The sequence below is a fragment of the Monodelphis domestica genome, chromosome 6 (genome assembly GCF_027887165.1).
Source record: "Monodelphis domestica isolate mMonDom1 chromosome 6, mMonDom1.pri, whole genome shotgun sequence".
Classification (NCBI taxonomy): domain Eukaryota; kingdom Metazoa; phylum Chordata; class Mammalia; order Didelphimorphia; family Didelphidae; genus Monodelphis; species Monodelphis domestica.
The window spans coordinates 190,195,211-190,215,652 of NC_077232.1; the positions used below are offsets into that span (position 1 = coordinate 190,195,211).

Sequence of the window (20,442 nt, forward strand, 5' to 3'; positions counted from 1 at the left end):
ATATGCCAAGGAAACAATGAAGCAGATTTAGTGTTTAGTGCCTTAGTTTCCCTTTCAAGCCTAGAGGGATTCTTCAGTGTTTCAGCATTGCCCTCTGCTTGTTAACCACTAGGATTTACATTGCCATGAGTAAGACCAGTACAGTAGCATTTTTCCATATTGTCTAGTTTGGTTTGTAACAATAACACCATTTGTTTCAATTCCAGATCTCTAAAAAGCATAGTCACAGTAACTTTGATCTTGTTTACAACAGTCACAAAAATCCACTTAAACTTATACAAACATCCAAAACTCAGCAATGTTCCAGGTATGTATGAGTATTCCTTTTGCAAAGTTAATTTCATACCAGGTTTAAAAGCATTCCAACCCAATATTTCATAACACTACCCTGATATGACAACCAGGAAAAAGTATGGGAGTACCAACAAATTAGTATAAAGAACCTCTAGTATCCACATAACCATCTTTGCAGTGTAACAAGAATAGTCTGGGAATAAGATCTTATATACCTCAATTACCTAAATTCCAGTCCCTGTTCTAGCTAATTCTTCACTAAACCCCACTTAGTATTAAAGGGTAATGATCTGTGATAAGCTTAGCAGGGCCCAGGGAAATATCCTAAATCTGGATGGACTCAAATCTCAAATTCACTAATAGCTGCATTTGCCTGGATGTTGAGTCAGGCTAGCTTCAGTTCAATGACCTTCTTCTCAGGAACCATAGATCTTAACAGCAACGGACAGGTAAAGATAACCCACCAGGTAGCTTGGCAGCAAAACCTCCCAGATCCTTGTAATCAGCAAACCCTTTCTGAGTTTTTCAACTTAACCCTCTTTTTCAACATTCCAGAATTCTTTCCCTATTAATCTCATGCCTCCATCCTCTGCATCTGTCCCCTGAAGTCCATCCTCTCATGCTATAACCCTCTCTTACTAATAATAATATCTAGGTGCTTTTGGATCCCACCTATAAAGAAAAGTGATAAGGGATAATGAAAAATGCATGAATTGTCTTTAAGAGGAAAGGAGGAGAATTTAGACACAAATCCTGGGAGAAGATTCTGGAAGGAGAGGAGGATCTTGGGAGTTTGCTGGGTTTAATTCTCCTAATCTGGCTTTTCTCTGAGCTGGTAAGGAGGATCTTTGCTCTGGCATCCCCTGGGAAAAGACTAATCTTGTGGAAAGATTAGGAAATTTCTGGGTTGGAGAACTGCCTTGGAGGAGTTGCCTTTCCCTGAAGTACAGAGATCAATTGGTCAGAGATCAATCAATCAGAAACAACTTGGCAACCTATCAGAAACAACTTGGTTAAGGTAAACCCAAGGGTTTTGTCACATGGGACTTTGGGTTTACCTAGGAAGCCAACCCCAGGCTTTGAGTAAGGACTCAGTATATCTTTGAGTCTTGCATCCTCAGCCTTTTAAAGACAATCTGCAGTATATAGGTACTCAGATAGTTTTTTGGGATCTAGATAAGATCAGGGAGTGAATAAGAAGGGCTTGAGAAGACCAGAAGAGCAAACCCCTTGATTGGGGAGCATAGATTGGTGGGAGGAGTTACAGTTGTATAGATTTAGGACCTTATTTATCATTTTCTTACCCTCAATAAACTTAGTTTTTTCTAATTACAAGAGTTGTGCTTCACTGGCCCTGGGAGGTTCCTAGTTGGGCGTTTTTCATTTTCCATCCATCTAGGTCCTTCTTATTAAAATTATCTCCTCTTGGAGGTAGTTTTCTCTTTCACAGCTTTCAGTGGATGAAACAACCCCACTTAAGGCTGCTGAAGGAAAAGACTCTAGGAAGCCATAGGAGGAACTGGAAGTCTCTGTCATGTCTGCCCTGAGCCTTTTCCTTCAGCAACCTAAAGCTCAATTAGCTTCATTCATCTTCCCTCTCAAAGCTGGAAGTCAAAAGCAGCTGAAACAAATTCAAGTGCCTGGAAAGATTGAAGCTTGAAAAGAACTCAAAGAAGACTAAAGAAGGCTGGAACTCTCCTAGTCTCTCCAACTCTGCCACCCATCTCCAACAACAAGAAAAAAAAGTTCTTTACCAATGGGCTTTGTGACTAGGGTTACACAAAATTGAATTAAAAGAAGTCATTTGTCAAGCTCCTTCTCAATGAATCTCTAGCTTTCACTCAGGGCCCAGATCATTGATGAGAGTACATTCCATTTAATTGCCCCCAGCCACTTGACTATGCCATCGTCTTCTCTGTCACTACCTCCACCCCCAATTTTTTTTCTTTCTTAAAAAAAAAAAACCTTACTTTCCATCTTGGAATTAATACTACAAATCAGTTACAAAGCAGAAGAGTGATAAGGGCTAGGCAATTGGAATTAAATTACTTGCCTAGGGTGACACAGCTATCTGATCTCTCTTCTCCTCAGTTTTCTATCTCTTCCTTCACATATAACAAATAACTTAATACTACTATTACTTCTAGAAAGTGTGACTCATTCTATTGTTTATGGTTCCATTCACCATTTCTTCCACTTCACCCTTTTCTGATTACCACTCCACCATACATAGTCTCTCTCAAAATGTAAGCTTCTTGAGAGCAGTGACTCTTTTTGTAATTTTCCCAGTGTTTAGCATTTAATAAATGCTTTCCCAGTATTAGAGGAAAGGAACCAAAGAGAGAGATAAAACATGGATGCTTTGGGACATGGCAGGAGAAGGAGTATCCTCAGTGATCAGAACACAGTTCTTTTTTGAGGTTCCCGTGTAATGTCCTGTGGTAAATACTTGGGAAATATAAGGATAAGATATGGCTGCTACTCTCAAGGAACTTAAAATTTAGTAAGAGGTTTGATAGGGAAAATGGAGCATCATACCCTAGGGAAGAGCATCTGTAACAGTATGATCCAGGAAAAGAATTGTCTTCTGTGGACTTGGAACCAGAAGATAGGTTTAAATCTGCTTCCCCACTTCTTTTAGATTTACATTTTCTTATTTGTGAAAGGAGAGAGTAGGATTCGATGACCTCTCATTTTTACTTCAGTTCTAAATTCTATGATCCCAGAGTGTCAAGACCGTTCATTCTGGTACTGGCCTCAGAGAGAGTGATGTACCAAGTGTCTTGTCTGCTTAGAGTGGTCTTGGTCAGTATCTACAGAAATACTAAGCAAATGCTTAGGAGAGATTTTAAAAGGATACCATGGGGCAGCTAAGTAGCACAACAGATGGAGTGCCAAACCTGGAGTTGAGAGATGAGTTCAAATATGACCTGAGATATTTCCTAGCTGTGTGACCTGGGGCAAGTCACTTGACCCTTCTTCTTCTGTTCTAGAGTTAATACTGTGGTAGAGGGTAAAGGTTTTAAAGAGAGAGCACTATGAGACAGGAAGAAAATAAATGAGACACAGTGGGAAGAAGAAGCAGAGGAAGGAGGAATATTTCTGGAGTCAGAAAAAGATGGCTCTAAGACCTTGAACCTTGCCCCCTTCATAGTGGGTTGGAAGGTACCTATGGTTAAAAAAAAAATCACATAATCAAGGACACCCTGATGAACAAGCCTCCCCTGTCCTGTTCCCCTCTGTCATTATCAGACACTGCCTGTCCTTCTTCCATTATTTAGGTCATGAAAGCTGTCTTCCAAGAAGTGCTTTAAAATACTAAAGTGCAAGCAATCCTAATAGATTTTAAACTTTGAGGACTGGAGAGGAAACAGAGACTGAAAACAGAAGCCAGAGAGAGACCAGCCGGCAGACAACCTTTCAACAAACTGGGCAAACAACTGGACCAAAAGATTTCTTTCTTTGCCCTCTCCCAACTCTCAATCTTCTGATTCCAGGGACTAGAGGGCAGGGTACTTGACAAGCTGATGAGATGAGGGAACGCAACTCGGCAGGCAGTTTCGGGGGCATTACTGGGCAGAGGCGAGCGATGCAGTCCCAGGCCGGCCTGCAGGGGGTGGTGAGGGCAGCAGTTCGGAGGCACTCCCCACCCAGTTCAGGGAAGGAGGAAGAGGAAAGGAAATTAGCTGCCAGTTCGTTGGGTTCTGGGCTCCCTCGCCTCCTCTAGCTTGGTGGTGGATATTGCCCTCTGGCATTTGGGGAGCCCGAGCAGAGACGAGTCTGGAGAGAGCCCTAGGGCTACGCTGCCATGAGCAGCCCCCGGACACTGTTGCTTCAGCTGCCGCTGCGTGGGCCAATCCCAGCTGCCTGGCTCCCGTTCCGGCTCCGGATCGGACTCGGGCTCGGACTCCAGCGCCTGCGGGCGCCGATCTCCGGTTGTGCTGCGTCCCGCCTGCTGGGGACAAAAGTCGGGGCCAGCGGGGGCGGTCCCGGGAGAGGAGAAGGATGCGAAGGGACGCGCACAGTACGGATCGGCTGCGCCTCGGCTTTCTGGGGAGACACAGCGGCTTCAGGTAACAGAAGGGCAGCCTACCGGCCCTTACTTCTGCCGGCCGCCTGGCCTGTCTTCACTCGACCTCGGCCCCCTGGCTCCCCATCTCCCCCTGGTGCTTCAAGCTTGGATGGAGCCCGGCGAAGCACAAGGGCGATGGATAACTGGGCTGCTGTCCCGGAGAGCAAGGCCCAGAAAGTTCCGAGTCTCTTTTCCCCAACCTCTGAGCCTTTCCCATATACCCACTTCTTAACTCACGGCCTGCTCCCTATCCATTCCTCTATCTGAAGAGAGCGCGTTTGGCAACGAATCTATCCTCTTACCCAATTCCTGCCCCAGGAGAAGTGTCTTCCTCACTGCCAGTTATGTCCCATGCTTTCTGTTTTGAGTACGGTTTTCGGTTTGGGATGTTTGCCTGTGTCATTATTTCTCTTTCTGTCTCTTTGCCCAAATCTTTCTTTCTCGATCTCTGTCTCTTCTCTGTCAACATTTATTAAATAATTACTGGGTGTAAGGCACTCTGCTAAGTTCTAGGGATGGAAAGTAAGGCGAAAAATAACCAGTTCCTGTTCTCCAGGAGCTCACCGGCTAATGGGGTGAGACAACATGAATTCTCTGTCTCTCTGTCTCTCAGTGTCTGATTCCGTGTCTGTTTCTCTATCTGTATCTATTTCTCTGTCTCTACTCTGGTATTCTGTCTCTGGAGCTCTGTTTCTCTTGGTTTCCATTTGTGTCTGTTTCCTCCTCCCCACAGTCGCACTTCTTAGGACTCAGCAAGAATGCTAAGCTCAAAATAGGAGAGTGTCCTAGCAGGGGTCGAGGGGTGGTGGTGAATTTTTTTGTTTTGTTTTGTCTGGGACTTTTTTTTGGCAAAGGGAAGGGTTAGGGCTTCAGAGGGAGGATTGTTGGTCAAGTGGGAAGAATGTCCATTATGTTGAACAAACATATAAGGCAGAACGGAGGTAAGAATTTTGCAAATGCCCTTTGAAGGAGTGTGTGTGTTGGCATAAACGCTCCACCATTGCTTCATTAAAGCCCCTTCCCCCCCCCCCCTTTTGACAATAAGAGGAAGAAATCATGTCCAGAAACAAAGCACTGTGAAGAATAAGGAGACTCAAATGCCATGGAAAGGGGGTGGGGGAAGCCTATATATCACCATGGCCTGACCCATGCATGACTGTACACAGTAATGATTATTTACAAAAATTAGTTTAGGTCATTATGACAAATGATACAGGATTTCATTGGAGCCCAGCACTGATTCAGCTCAGAGCCTTCTGTGCCTTAGAAGATTGCTATATGACCAAAAAAAATAAAAATTTTCCTTGAGTGGCCACCCTTGTGGTAATGAGCCATTCACAATCTGAGTTGGTGACCTCTTCCCTTGGTTCCCTTTTACTTAAAAATTTTCTAGCTTGATAGGATTTTGGAGAACACCAAACCCAAAGTTACCCCCACATCAATGCAGTATTGAAGGGAAAATGTAGTGGTTAAAAGAAATTAGGTCTTAGAAAAGTAACTTTTTATAGCTCTCTTCTAGTGAATTGGAAAAAAACACTATGAAATATAATTTTAGAAACATTTCTCTGCACTGTTACTGACTGGCTTTGAAAGGCAACTACATAGAAGTTATATGGATAGGTGATTGCTCTTGCTTATAATTTTATGTGTTAACCATGCCTTCAAATATCTTCCCTACTTCTTGTCATTGTGATCTAGAATTCTGCCTAATTAAATGTATTCTGTAGGACCTGAGCACTTGGTTCTACAGGAACTCTCTTTTAAAATGTAGAGTTCCTTAATGTTTTAGAGAGTTATTTCTTATTTCTCTGTGGAAAAGCTAGAGAAGGGCTAAATGATGATATGGATAGGTGGTTTTGGAAGCAGTTGAATAGTCAAACACAAAGAACAGTCATTAATAGCTCCACGTCATTTTGGAAGGATGCCTCTATTGGAGTGTTCCAGAGATTAGCCCTTGGTCTTAAAGCATTTCAATATTTGTTTAATCAGAGTCTTAGAAAAAAGTAGAGATAGCATGCTTATCAAATATTGGAATGGCATGAAACTGGAAAGATGGCTTTCACATTGGATAACAGAGTTAAGATTCCCAAAACATGTCAGGAGGCTAAAATGTTGGACTAAATATAATGTTAAATTTAATAATGGATATATTTAAAGTCTTGTAGTTGTGTTCAAATATTCACTTAATAAATATAAGATGTGTATTAACTTACATTTAAGAGTAAGTACCATTAGAAATGCCTAAGCAAACAAAGACTGATCATTTGCAAGACAAATTGTAGAAAAGATATTTGTTTGGGTTTGGATTGAACTGTATAAGTTCTAAGATCTGTTTCAACTCCTACATTCTGTGATTCTATGTAATTCAGTCATTAGCATGGAAAATATTAAATTAGTGGTCTGGAAATCTAGATTCGAGTTCTGATTCTGCCACCAAAACTAGCTAATGTCTAAGGCTCCTTCCAGATCTAATGTTCTATGATTTTAAGAGGAGATGAGAGGAGGGGAAACAAAAATATCAAGATCCATTAACACTTTAACTATGAACCAGTTGACAGCTAAGAGAAGACACCTGCTAGAATGGGACCTGAAAATAAGAGAAGGGGCAAACCTATGGCACATCTGCCCCCTAGAGGGGGCTGATCCCCTCCCCCTCTCCACCAGCACCTGAGTACATTCTCATCCTGCTCCTCTGCCCCGGAGCTCTTCCTCTCTCCCCTGTTTAAGGTAAGGGGAGTAGTGGGGCTCATATGCAGTGTGAGGGTTGCAGTTTAGGCACTCTGTCTCTAAAAGGTTCTCCATCACTGGTCTAAGGATTTCCAGTTCTAGCCAGTCATTTTTGTTCTTTCTCAGTCCACAGATCATTCTCCATGGAAGAGAAAATAGACAGAAAATAAGATTTTAATATTTGGCATGTACTGCAAACAGTGGTTCTATCCTTTCTTCAGTTTTGCTCTTGCTTCCTTCATAGTTTTAAAAATAAAAGGTGTTTTTTCCAGTATCTTTAGCTTTCATTGGCAAACTAAAATCCTTCTGAGATTTAGTGTTTACTGACAATTCTTACAGTGCTCTTCTCTTTCATATTCATCTTGAATTACTTACCTTTACTCTATATGTATCTTTTTTAAAAACCTGATTTGGTCAAGAGTTCCTTTTGCATCTACATCAGGTTATTTAGACATGTATCCTTTTTCTCTACTTATAAAAATTTCTACTTGTATCTTCATGTTATTGGGCTATCTTTCAAGTAAAAATATTAGATTATGGGAGCTTAACTGTCCTTTCTCCAAATCTTTTGAAATCAGCTAACCAAAAATCTAGAGTGTGCTTCAAATTATGACTGACTTTTCTCTCCTCTTTCCCAGAATCCTAGAATATCAGATTTGGATATTAATTCAAAGGCAATATAGCCCAACTCACACCTGAACGAGCATCCTTTCTTAAAAGTTCCTGAGAAATGGTCATCCAGTCTTGGTTTGAAGACCTCAAATGAGGGGGAATCCACTACTTCTCAAAGAAGCCCATTTCAGTTTGGCTAAATTCTAATTGTTAACAAGCTTTACTTTGAATCAAGGCTAAGTCTACCTCTTTACAATTTTTCTCATTGTGCTCTGAGGGCAAACAGAAATGGCTACTTCCTCTTCCATGTGACAATTCAAATCAACAAGCATTAAATGCCTACTGTGTGTTAGGCACTGTGCTAGGTACTCAGGCTACAAAGACAAAAAAGGAAAATATGCCCTGTCCTCAAGGAGCTTGCTTTTTCCTTCAAGCGGATATGTGAGAAAGAGAGCATTCAAGAGCATTCAGGAAGGTTGTTAAAATACAAAATATATTCAAAGTGATTTGCAGTTGGGATGACTAGGAAATGTTTCATGTCATTGGCAGCATTTTGAGTCTGTTTTGGAGCTAGGGATTCTAAGAGACAGAAATATAAACACACATACTGCTTCAGTTGGACAGAGACAGAGACAGAGAGAATGAAGAAAAAAAAAGAAAAGAAGCAAATATGAAGGAATAAAGTCACTAAAGTATATGAGGATATTCATACTAGACAGCTTTAGGATTTCTCTATGGATCTAAAGAGAAAAAGCATCCTTTCCATGATATCTAAGATTCTCTTGATTTAATAGATGAGCTGAAGTACCCATTTATGTAGTTTTCCCTCACTTAGACAAGACCTTCAAGACTTGTCTATCAAGCATCCATCTTATTTTCCTTCACTCCAGTTGGAAGATCACATATATTTTTTTAAGTTTTGGAAAATTTTATTTAATTAATTAATTTAGGATATTTTTCCATAGTTACAAGATTCTTGGTATTTCCTTCTTCTGCCCCCACCTCCCTCCCATAGCCAACGCACAATTCCACATGTGTCATTGATAAAGAACTATTTCCATATTATTGATATTTGCACTAGCTTGATCATTTAGAGCCTATATGCCCAACCATATCCCCATCAACCCATGAGATCACATGTATTTTAGAAACTAAAAACTCTTACTAATGCAAAATCAGACAATGCCAAGACATCATACAGAATATTGTTTTCAGTTCTTAGTGTCACGTTTTAGGGAAAACAGAAGGTATCCAGAAGATGGAGACCAAGATTGCAAAGTACCTCAAAATCCTTTTGATCTTGACTATACCACTTACTTGCAGGAAAGATCCTGTCTCCTCTTTCTCGTTTTCTTCACCTGTAAAACAAAGGGATTAGGCCAAGCAACTTTCCAACTGTAATTCTGTGCCCTTCTGATCATATGACAGAAAGCCATTTCAAGATTCATTTGCAAGTTTTTCAGCTTCAGGGAAAAGGAGACCTTCTAAGAAGACTAAGAGTGTGATACAAAGGACCTCTGAAAGATGGTTCAGGAAGCAGAGGAAGTTTTTGTTTGGTGGGGGGGAGGGAAAAGGAGGGGCTTGTTGAAAGGTGGTGAGCATGAATCATAATGTATTTGGAATCATAAATAAAATTCATTCATTTGTTCCTATCCCTACTAAAAGGATAGGATCCTTTCATGTCTTCAGCTGTCTGTACTGATGTAGTGCCACTGGCCTAAGACAAACAAGGATGGGAAGGCCTGAGTCTCATTGAAGATGTTCTTTCCTAGTTTTATGAAGCAAAAGCCTTTGTGCTATGAAGAAGGTACAGAAGAAGCCTTTCTTTGAAAATTGTCGAATATTTAGGACAGTAGATCTGGAGCAGGAAAGGGCACTGGAAGTTATCTGATTCAACCCCCTTATTTCTGAAATGGAAAAGCTGAAGCCTAGAGATTGGAGATAGCTTGTCCAAGGATAAACAATCAGTAAATGTCAGAACCAGGATTTGACCCTAGATTCTATAACTCTAAATGGTAATTTTATTTGGTTTATAAAACCAAATGGTTTTCACTGCCTACTTTGTCTACATGGATACCCTGTACTTTCTCTAACTGAAACATTCATCATATCCTCCTCATCCATGATGGCTTATGGAAGTTCCTGTTCAAAAAGTTCTTTCTCTATTGATCCCTTCTTTTTTGCATCTATCTCTAGAATACTTCCCTCTTGGCCAATCCACTACCATAGCGGTTCTCAACCTCTCAATTTGTAGCAATGAGAATACATAATGCATATCAGGTATTTACATTCCAAATCATAACTGTAGCAAAATTACAGTTTTGAAGTAGCCACCAAAATTAATTTTTTGGTTTGGGGTCACTGCAACATGAGGAACTGTATCGCGGGGTCACGGCATTAGAAGGGTTGAGAACCACTGCTCTATCACCTTATATACACACCAAAAACTCCAGCAAACACCTTAAATGAGCTTATACCACCACTTTTACTCCTCAGCAGATCACAGAACAAAGATACTTTTGTGGCCCTATTTGCCATAGAATCTTAAAAATACTTTTATTTTTTTTTTTGTGGCATCACCATCATTCTCCCTTTGTTTCCCCTCCCAGAAAGCTATACCATTTAATAAATATTAATTTTAAAGAAAAGAAAAATAATTATTTAATACATTGAAAAACGTCTTAAAATATGTATAGTATTTGTTACTATTTATCACTTGTTAGCCTTCTACCTCTGTAAAGTGTGTGGGGGATAGGAGGTGTCTTCTCATATCTCTTCTTTCAAAGCATGCTTGTTTCTTGATAATTTTGCACCATTTGCTTTGGATTCTTATGATTATGTTTTCTTTTTATCTTCCTATATTTATTATGTATATTGTTTTCTTGGTTCTGTTTATTTTACTCTGTATCAATTATATATAATATTTTGCATAATTATCATACATGATAGTTATAGGACACATATGTTATATATTATATAGTTATATATATATATTATATATATAGTTATATATTATATAGTTAGATAAAATTTGTTATAGAGGATAATCTTTCAAGTAGAGGTTAAAATAATTATGACATAATTATATAGTAAGTATGCTACATATAATATAATAATGCAATATATATGTATAATTATACATGATATATTAAAAGATACATAATTATATAATAGTTATATACAATACTGCCTAATATATAATTATAATAGCCACTGTAATAATTCTATATATTATGTATACTATACATAATATATATAATTATGCATAATAATTATATATGATACTATATATAGGCTGTACTTGGAAGATTATTTATCCTCTGTAACATATCTTGGTATATCAACTGAAAATAATCTTACCAGGAATCTGTTGCTTATGTTAGCAAATACCAAGGTATAATCACTGGGTCAAAACACAAAAAAATCTCAGAAACCTTATTTAACAGTTGAAATAATTGAGGTCCAAAGAAAATTAAGCAACTTACCCAAGGTCTCAGTGTCAAAGATAGTGACCAAGTAGTGTCTTGTAAAATATTTTTTTCTTGTATTCGATCATGTAATCAAGCCAACTCAACCAACTCCTTTATTTTCTTCTCTGAGAACTAGTGAAACAATTTCTTATTAAACTTCTCTTTTTTTAAATGTCTTCTGGTTTCATTTTTTAATGAGGATGCCATTTTGAATATGATTAAATTTATCCGGGGACCTGTCAATTTCTTGGATATTGAATGAAGGTCTCACATTAAAAATGCCAACAATTAATTTGATGTTTGTAGAAAAAAATTTAAAGGTGACATTCTTGGTGCCCTTTTCTGCTACCTTGGAAGCAGAAAAAGGGCTTCAAGAAACTATTAGCATGCCATATTCTTATGTTTTGGAGTGTCCAAAAAATTTATCACCAAGTGGCCAAAATTCTAGCCTCTGCATAGACTAATTAATTATCAAACTCAAACTATCACTGGTATAGCACTTGAATATTTTCCAATACTTATAGTATTTTTGGCTGAACCTTTGAGAACCTGGAGTTGGAGAAATGACTTCTCTTTTCAGGGACCCCAGTATCAATGCAAAATCTCTGGCACAGTTTTCTGGCCCCTATGACTGTATCTCATGTTTTAGCTTTCATGGGCATAAATGAAGGATGAAGGATGAGGACCAGTCCTTTACAATAGTAGAGGAGCTTTGATTTTTGCTTAAAATCTTTTCATGGTTGACTAAGAAATCATATCGCCCACATGCATTTCCCTCAAGTTTTGTTGCTATTCATTCCGCTTTGGGACAATTAAAACATTCTGTAGCAGAAAAAATAAAAATCTTTTATAATTTGATACACTTCAAAATAGAATATCCTCCTTAATTAGCAGTGCAGTTTAAACCTCTTCATTTTTAAATGGCCCCTGGTAGTAATCAGCATATGGTGAAGTTTGAGTGATCCATCAGCCACAAAGTCGGCTTTGTTCTGATTTTTCTGATGCTCATTTGTCTCCTCTCTTTTGTTTTCCTGCATTTCCCCACTATTCCCACGATCTTTGACAAATCCACTTCTTGTACCCCTCCTGAGTTTGTGGGTCTTAGAGCCATTTAGTTGGCACCTTTTATTAACCATGTTGGGATAAAATCCCAAATTAAAATTGTCCTCCCTGTACATCTCTGATGAAAAGTTTCTGTTTTTCATGTAGCTAGTGCAATCTCTTTTATTAGATGAAAGTTTCATGAAATGCTAATATGAAATCACAGCTGAGTGCCAGCTGTCCTAACATTCCTAAATCTCCTGGAGGAAGGAGCATATATTTATCTATCCTAGAATCCTGTGTTTAAATTTGAAGCAGAGTTTTTCACATATATTTTGGTTGTTCATGATGTTATTTGATAAATCAAGTTATGTCCATATGTTTTTGTTGGTAGAGTCCACAATTGCCATTGCAGGGAAGGGAAATTCATGCACAGAAAAGAGTAAGAGAACCATGTGAAAATTGCTGCAGTATTCATAGAATACCATGAACTCTGCCTTTGATTCTCTATTAAAATTTTTTTATTCTCCCAATTACATACAATAACAATTTTTAACATATGTTTTCTAGAATTATAAGATATAAATTTTCTCTCTCCCTCTCTTTCTTCCCCCCATCTGGGTTGATCGGGGTTAATCATGTATGGTCATACAAAGCAATTCTTCATATTGTTGACTGTCTATTTCTTCAGAAGATTTTGATATGTAATGGACTTTTAGTATTTTTTTAACTTCTGAATAAATATAAGCAAAACATTTATAGTAGGTGCTAGATTTTTCCAAGTTCTTTCAGTTTTATATATATTTGAAACTAAAATTTTGTGGCTTAAGAAATCTAGTTATGCTACTATCAAAATGCATAAAACCAAAACACTTATAATAGATTCTGGATTTTTCTAAGTTCTTTCTTTTTAATATATTTGAAACCAATGAACATTTTGTGGCTTAGGAAATCTTGTCATGTTCCTAAGAAAATGTTTAAAAACAAAACATTTATAATAGATTCTGAATTTTTCTAAATTCTTTCACTTTTAAATACATTTGAAACTAAACATTTTGTGGTTTAGGAAATCTAGTCATGTTACTATCAAAATATATAAAAACAAAATATTTATAATAGATCCTGGATTTTTCCAAGTTTTTTAACTTTAAGGAAGGTAGAAGAAAAAAGAAGACAAATTGGAAACTTTGTACAGGATGACTGTTCTCTCTGTCGTCTTATTCCTTCAAGCTTGCATATGTACCAAGAAGCATGTGGGTGGCAGTATATCTGTAGCCTTAGCGATCCACTTTCCAATCGAGCTGCCTTACTGTATATCTCTTCACACATGTAACTTTCTGTCTCCCATCCACATGCTTCTGTATAGGAACATGCATGGACTCTGTGGACTTCTCACTCCTACCTCTTAGAATGGATCATTTTCTTGCAGACCTACTCAGGTGCCATCTCCACCTCACTTGGTAGCCTGATCCCTTTCATGAAACTACTTTGTCTTACTTGGTGTATATTTTGTACTTTGCCTGTGTGTGTGTTGTATCCCCTGCCATGCAAAATGTAACTCCTTGAAGGCAGAGATTATTTTGGTTTTTCTCTTTGTAACTTGAGCACCTGGTGTATTGTACATAGGAGGTGTTTAGTAAATCCATTGAAATGAACTGAATGAAATAGTAAGGAAGAACACATAGCCTGTGAGTTAGTAACCCATGATATATATTATACTAGTACTACAAAATCAGAGTTTTCAGAGACATTGCCTTCTCAGACAGACAAAGTATTTTTATGCTCCTGTGAACAGGAAATTCATAAAGATTACAGACTTGCTATTTATCAGGGAATTTGGGGGTATCTTTTCTCACTAAAAGGCCCCAGCTATGACTTTGTGTTCAAATCTGTGGGGCTATGGCTTTAAACAGAAAGCCAGGCTCTTTTTCTCATTTCTCATCTCCCACTCACCTCTTTTTCTCTAGTTCTCTATGCCCTGCCTCTTAATCCCTAGGAAAAATAATTTAAATCTTAAAAGGCAACTAGGTGGCTCAATGAATGTGTTGGACCTAAAGTTATGAAGCCCTGCGTTCAAATCCAGCCTTAGACACTTTTTTTTTCTTTTAAACATTTTTTAATTTGTTCATTTTCAAATATTATTCCTTGGAAACAAAGATCATTTTCTTTTCCTCCCCACCTCCCTCCACCCCTCTCATAGCCAATGCACAATTCCACTGGGTATCACATGTGTCCTTGATTCGAACCCATTTCCATGTTGTTGGTATTTGCATTAGGGTGTTCATTTAGAGTCTCTCCTCAGTCCTATTACCTCCACCCCTGTAGTCCAGCAGTTGCTTTTCCTCAGTGTTTTTACTCCCACAATTTGGCCTTAGACACTTCTTAACAGTATGACCCTGGGCAAGTCATTTAATCTTTGTCTACCTTAGTTTCTCCATCTGTAAAATAAGAACAAGAATAGCACCTGCTTTCCAAGCAGGTACTATTTTTTATTTATGTATTTTAGAATGAGATCTGTTTAGTGTTCTTAAAGATCTTAGCTTCACTTCTTTAAAAAAAAAGTTAAAGAAATCCAAAGGTCTCAAAGTAACAATGCAGGAAACACAAACACATTATATTGTCCAAGGACATCAGGTGATCCTTCAACATTTTGTTTTCATTTTGTAAACAACTTCTGTAGCAGACTATGAGAATCCATACCTGAACTGAGGTTTGATCATGTCTCCCATGAACTAGATTAGCTTCTCAGCTTAATGTGAGGAGTCCTTCAGCCCTTGAAGCAGTTTTGACTTAGTCAGTGACTGAGAAAATGTTAGATCTTCCATAACTTTAATATACATCTTCCTATTGGATATAAAGCATCAAGGACTTTCTTCTATAGTTCTAAAAAAGTTTTATAGTCTCCACTATTGGGAGTCTCTCTCCCTCTCCTTCTCTTTCTCTCCTCCTCTATCCCCTCCCTCCCTTCTTCCCCTCCCTCCCTCTTCCACCCCCCCCTTTCTCTCTCACTCCCTCTTTGCCTCTGTCTCTCTCTACCTGCCTCTGTCTTTCTCTGTGTCTGTCTCCTTTTCTGTCTCATATTCTGTCATTCTCTCTCTTTCTCTCACAACATCAACCTGGGAAGGGGAAGATTTTCCTTTTCTTCCTTTCTACTATGTCATGAAAGGGCACCAAAATGAAATAGTAAGGAGAAGAGGAAAGACAAGTTTTAAAAATCTGAGGTACCACATGGTGTAAGTAATTTTCTGGGTAGACATTTGACATTCTAGGAGTTTGGCTCTCTAAATGAATTTGGTGCTTCCATTCCAGAGGTAGTCAGGGCAATAACAAATAAAATAGCTCCTACCACTGAGATATGTTGAACACATTTCAATTTAGATACTAATTATGTTGCCATTTAAAACACTTTCCAAGGTTCTTGCAAGGATCAAATTAAATAATATTTTAAAGTGCTTAGAAAACCTTAAAAGGCTCTTTAAATGGTGCTGCTGCTGCTGCTGCTGCTCTTTGGTTCATGTTTAAAACTGACCTCTTCCGAAGAGCTCTGATTTAAGATAGTTGTTTTTCCCTCCAAAGAAAAGAAAAGCTTGAAACACAGAAGTATAAATTGACTAAAAAAGACTAAAAACATGGTACCATAATGCACAGTTCACATTACAGTTTCTTTTTTTTTAATTATTTATTTATTTAATTTAGACTGTTTTTCCATGGTTACATGATTCATGTCCTTTCCCTCCTTTCCTTCCACCCCCCATAGCCAACGAACAATTCCACTGGGTTTTACATGCATAATTGATCAAAACCTATTTCCATATTTTTTATATTTGCAATAGAGTGATCTTTTAACATCAAAATCCCAATCATATCCCCATCGGATCACGTGATCAAGTGACTATTTTCTTCTGTGTTTCTACTCCCATAATTCTTCCTCTGGATATGGATAGTGTTCTTTCTCATAAGTCCCTCAGAATTGTCCTGGATCATTGCATTGCTGCTAGTAGAGAAGTCCATTCACATTACATTTTCTCAGAAGGTTGATACTTAAAAAATGGAACTAGGTGGGACTCTTGAATAGGCAATTTACCTTCACCCAAGTTATTGACTGTCCAGACAGCTTCCTCAAGATCTATATCTTCTGGCAAACCAAGCTAAGACTTGAGTTCATCTTCCTGTTAGAAGTCATCTTTTCGATAAAAAGTATTGTAGCTGTAGGGGACCATCACCTGCAATAAGAATGGTACCCAGTGAGGAACCCTAGAACTTCCCAAACTCTACAAGTAGTCACTTCTAAAACACTTCTCTAATGCTTGCTATTTAGTCATCTTTGTTTAGGGAAAGAAACCCAAAGAAGAGGCAGCCAGAAGCTTATGTCCCATGCTCAGGATCAAACTCTTCTAGGTGGCACATGATCTAGCTGCCATATGTAAGAATGCTAGAACAGATTAGAAGAGTTAGATAACAGGGTTAAACGGAAGAAGCGTCCCTCCACCTCTCTTCGGAAGTCCAAGAGAGAGCCTCTAAGTTCCCATCCATTCTATAAAGAGAGGAAGAGATCATGAGAGGAAGTTGTCTCTCCCTTTAAAATCTTGGTCATCTCATAACACAAGTTCTTTCAATACTGTCACACTTGTACTTGCCAGAAAAACTCTATTTGCCTCCATCTATGCTTCATGGTTGTGATGTAGAAAGAGCAAATGGTGGTAGAAGAGGGAAGGAGGCAAGATAGAGAGGAGTGAGCCTCAGCTGATCATCCCAAGTACAATTGCACTAATAATAGATATCTCTTTCCATTTAGCTTCCTGTTCACTCCTGGCACTATCACTTGCTTTTCACTCCAGTACCTTGATTAAGTTTTATTGGTTTAATACTGGAATACTACAGTGCCCTAAATACAAAATATCAAGAGTGAAATAACAAAGTCCCATTGTACTGTGAGGAGAGAGAGTGTGGGCTGACTTGGGAACTATAAATGTTTTAAATGGTTCATCCTCAAATAACCAAAATTTCCTCTAGTCAGATCATATAATAAAATCAAAACCTTGGTGATACATATTTGCAATTTGGATGAAATGTCTATGAATTTTTAAAGAAAACCTTCCCTTCCCTCATAGAATAAATACTGTGTATTGGTTCCAAGGCAGAAAAGTAGTAAGGGCTAGGCAATGGGGGTTAAGTGATTTGCCCAGGGTCACACAGCTAAGGAAGTGTCTGAGACCATATTTGAACCTAGAATCTCCTGTCTCTATGCATAACTCTCTATCGACCGAGTTACCCAGATGCTCCCTGTATATTATCTTTTGCCAATTGAAATCCTAGACATTCCATAAATACTTCCTATGTAGAGGCTTTCTTGATCTTTCCCCAGTTGATAATAGTGAAAATTCCTCTGTCCATAGACTATGCATGCAATTTTTGCACCACTTTTCTCAGCCCTTTTCATGAATTATTTAGTAGTGTAAATATTTGTGTATATGTCAATTGTTAAATGGAAGTTCCATGAGGACCAATATTTTGCTCCCTCTTTAGTTTTATTCTTTGTGATTGTCTAGTAAATAATTTTTAAAAATAATTTAAATCTTAAGAAGTAGCTAAATTGCTTAGTACCTGAGAGTGCTGGATCTAGAGTCAAGAGGACCTGAGTTCAAATCCAGCCTCTGACACTTCTCAACTATGTGACCCTGTAAATTTATATTGATACAAAAATGTATAAGTTAGGTTGTGTTAAATTAATTTAATGGATTTGTAACTTAAACTTTTTCTTGTTTTAGTTCCACAGCTGCTGTATAGGGGGAAGCTGGATTTTTTGGTTTTTGATTATCTCTCAGAGATAACTATGTGTCTATTAACTGCTGCAAAGGCCAAATCACCAGTAAGTTACTTTTACTGTAGTTCAATTCAATAACCATTCAAAGTACTGCAAAGGGCAAAAAATAAGAGAAAATCCAGGACATTGGAATGAGAGACACAGACCTTGCTTTAAGACAGGCCAGTATTCAAACATCCATATTGGCTTCATATTATGAAACAGATCAATTAAGGGGAGGTTATTTTCTTTCCAGGAGAATTCACTAAATGATGGGATCTTTTCAATAAAAATAATGTCATTTCAAATCAATTTGTTCAGGAAACTTTATTACACAGAGTTGGAGAGGTCAGCATTTAAATGTCTTTGTATGCTGTCTCTCATTCTCCTACACTTTGATCTCATGAGCTCCTGTGAATTCCATTACCATCACTCTATAGAGCTATCTAACCAATCCTAATCTCGCTTCTGTGCTCTAGTTCTACATTAACATCTTTATTTTAGACATCTCAAATTGGATCTCCTGTGGGCATCTGTAATTCAGTAACCCAAAACAGAACTCATTATCTCTCTTCCCCAAACCCTCCTCTCTTCCCAACATTGCTATTATTATCAAGCTGGTTCCCCAAGCTTACAATATTGGTAGCATCCTTGACTCCGCACTTGCACTTATCCCACATATCTAGTCTAATGTCTAATCTTATCATTTCTGCCTTCGTGTGCCTTATCTTTCCTCCAGCTATCACCTTAGAACTTCTAACTCTCTCACTTGACAACCTATTCATTAGTTTTCCTGCTTTAGGACTCTCCTCACTCCAAATCATTTTCCACTCAGCTGCCCAGAATAACTTTTTCTGTGCTTTGTGCATGTTACCCACCCAATAAACTCCAGGAGTCCCCTGTTACTACATAATCAAATAGAAATTTTTATTTGGCATTCAAAGCCCCTCTCCACTTGACTCCTTTCTACTTCTCTAGCCTTCTTATACTTCACTCACCTCTATGCATTTTATCGCCAGAAACACTGGGCTACTTGTCCTTCCTTACTCAGGACACGCCATCTTCCAGTTCGAAGCATAGGCACTGGCTGCCCTTCATGCTTGGAATGTTTTCCTTTCTCACCTCTGATACCTGTCTTGGCTTCTTTCCAGACTCAGATCAAGTCCTACCTTTTTTAGGAGAGAGATCGAGTTCCCAGTCCCCATCCCTGATCCCCCTCTGCTTGTTTGTCCTTTCTAAGAATACCTTTTACTTACACTGTATATTTCTTCTATGCACACAGATATTTTCTTATGCTTTTCTCCATCAGAATATGAATTCTGTTAGGGGAGGGAAATGTTTTTGTCTTTCTTTGAATCCTTTGCACTTAGCACAGTGCCAGGTACATTGTAATTGCTTGGTAAATGCTTGTTGACTGGCTTTGACTAACCCCAAATTTTTGTGCTGTTAGCTAAAAGTGAACCAAGAATCCTAGGTATGGGAACTGACATAGGACTTTTATTTTTGCCACTGTTTTGGACTTGAATATTGTAATAGAGATTTAATTTTTGTTTTAGTAATTATCCCTATTTTCCAATTGATTTCACCTTCCACGTTGACCTTATTTTTCAAACTATATTATCACTATCGTATACTTAAATTGATTCATATACTCACTCAATCTGTAAGTAGTTGGCTTTGGGCAATGCCTTTGATTTCATATTTAAAGTAGTAAAAAAATGGTTGAGAGAGGTCAGCCTGCTGTATTGTCTTCGCACTATAAGTATTTATGTCAGACAAGTCTTATAATAAGTTATCTCTGTTCGTCATATTTCAGGACCTCGGTTATGTTCCTGATTTTGTGCAGACTGCAATGGCTCCATATATTAAAGATATTCACAAAAAAGGTAACCAAAAAGTATTTCTTGTATAAATAATTTTAATGTCTTCTTTTAAAGTGGTGTGTCATATTTCAAGATTAAATATATGTATGTATATATAAATATATTTAATGAAAGTGTTTTTCTTTTTAATACTATTAAATATCTCTAAAGGCACCTGGACTCTAGGTAAATATCAATAATGATGATGATGATGATGATGATTGACTGAACAAGAGGTATGGCTTTTGGTTTCTTTGAGGTTTTTGTACGTTTCATGTCCTATCAGCTATGGTAGGAGCTAGAGACAACCTACAAGTTAAGGTAACTTCCTCTTAACTCCCACTACACACATAGGAGAGAGCAATCTAAAGAGAATGGAAGCAGACAGTTATCATTTCTCCCTCTGTTTTACTTAAATTTCTTCCATTCAAGTAAAAAACCAATCTTTTGATTGAGTTGGTGAGCAAAGTAGCTATTTATTTTTTAAATACTTTGATTTTTTTAAAATAAATTTTATAAAATTAAGTCTTCTTCCTCTATCTTAAATGATCTCTTTTAGAG

At 38.0% G+C, this 20,442-nt stretch overlaps 1 protein-coding gene across 1 annotated transcript in view; it reads left to right on the forward strand.

The window, feature by feature from the left end:
• Positions 1–3,898: 3,898 nt before the first annotated feature.
• The window catches only part of LOC103100221 (uncharacterized), a 139,953-nt gene continuing 123,409 nt past the window's right edge, over positions 3,899–20,442 (forward strand). The window contains exons 1-3 of the mRNA XM_007496208.2: positions 3,899–4,367; positions 17,985–18,085; positions 19,836–19,905. Of these exons, the coding sequence (XP_007496270.2) occupies positions 4,103–4,367; positions 17,985–18,085; positions 19,836–19,905 (436 nt within the window). The 5' untranslated portion in view covers positions 3,899–4,102. The remainder of the gene's footprint in view (positions 4,368–17,984; positions 18,086–19,835; positions 19,906–20,442) is intronic.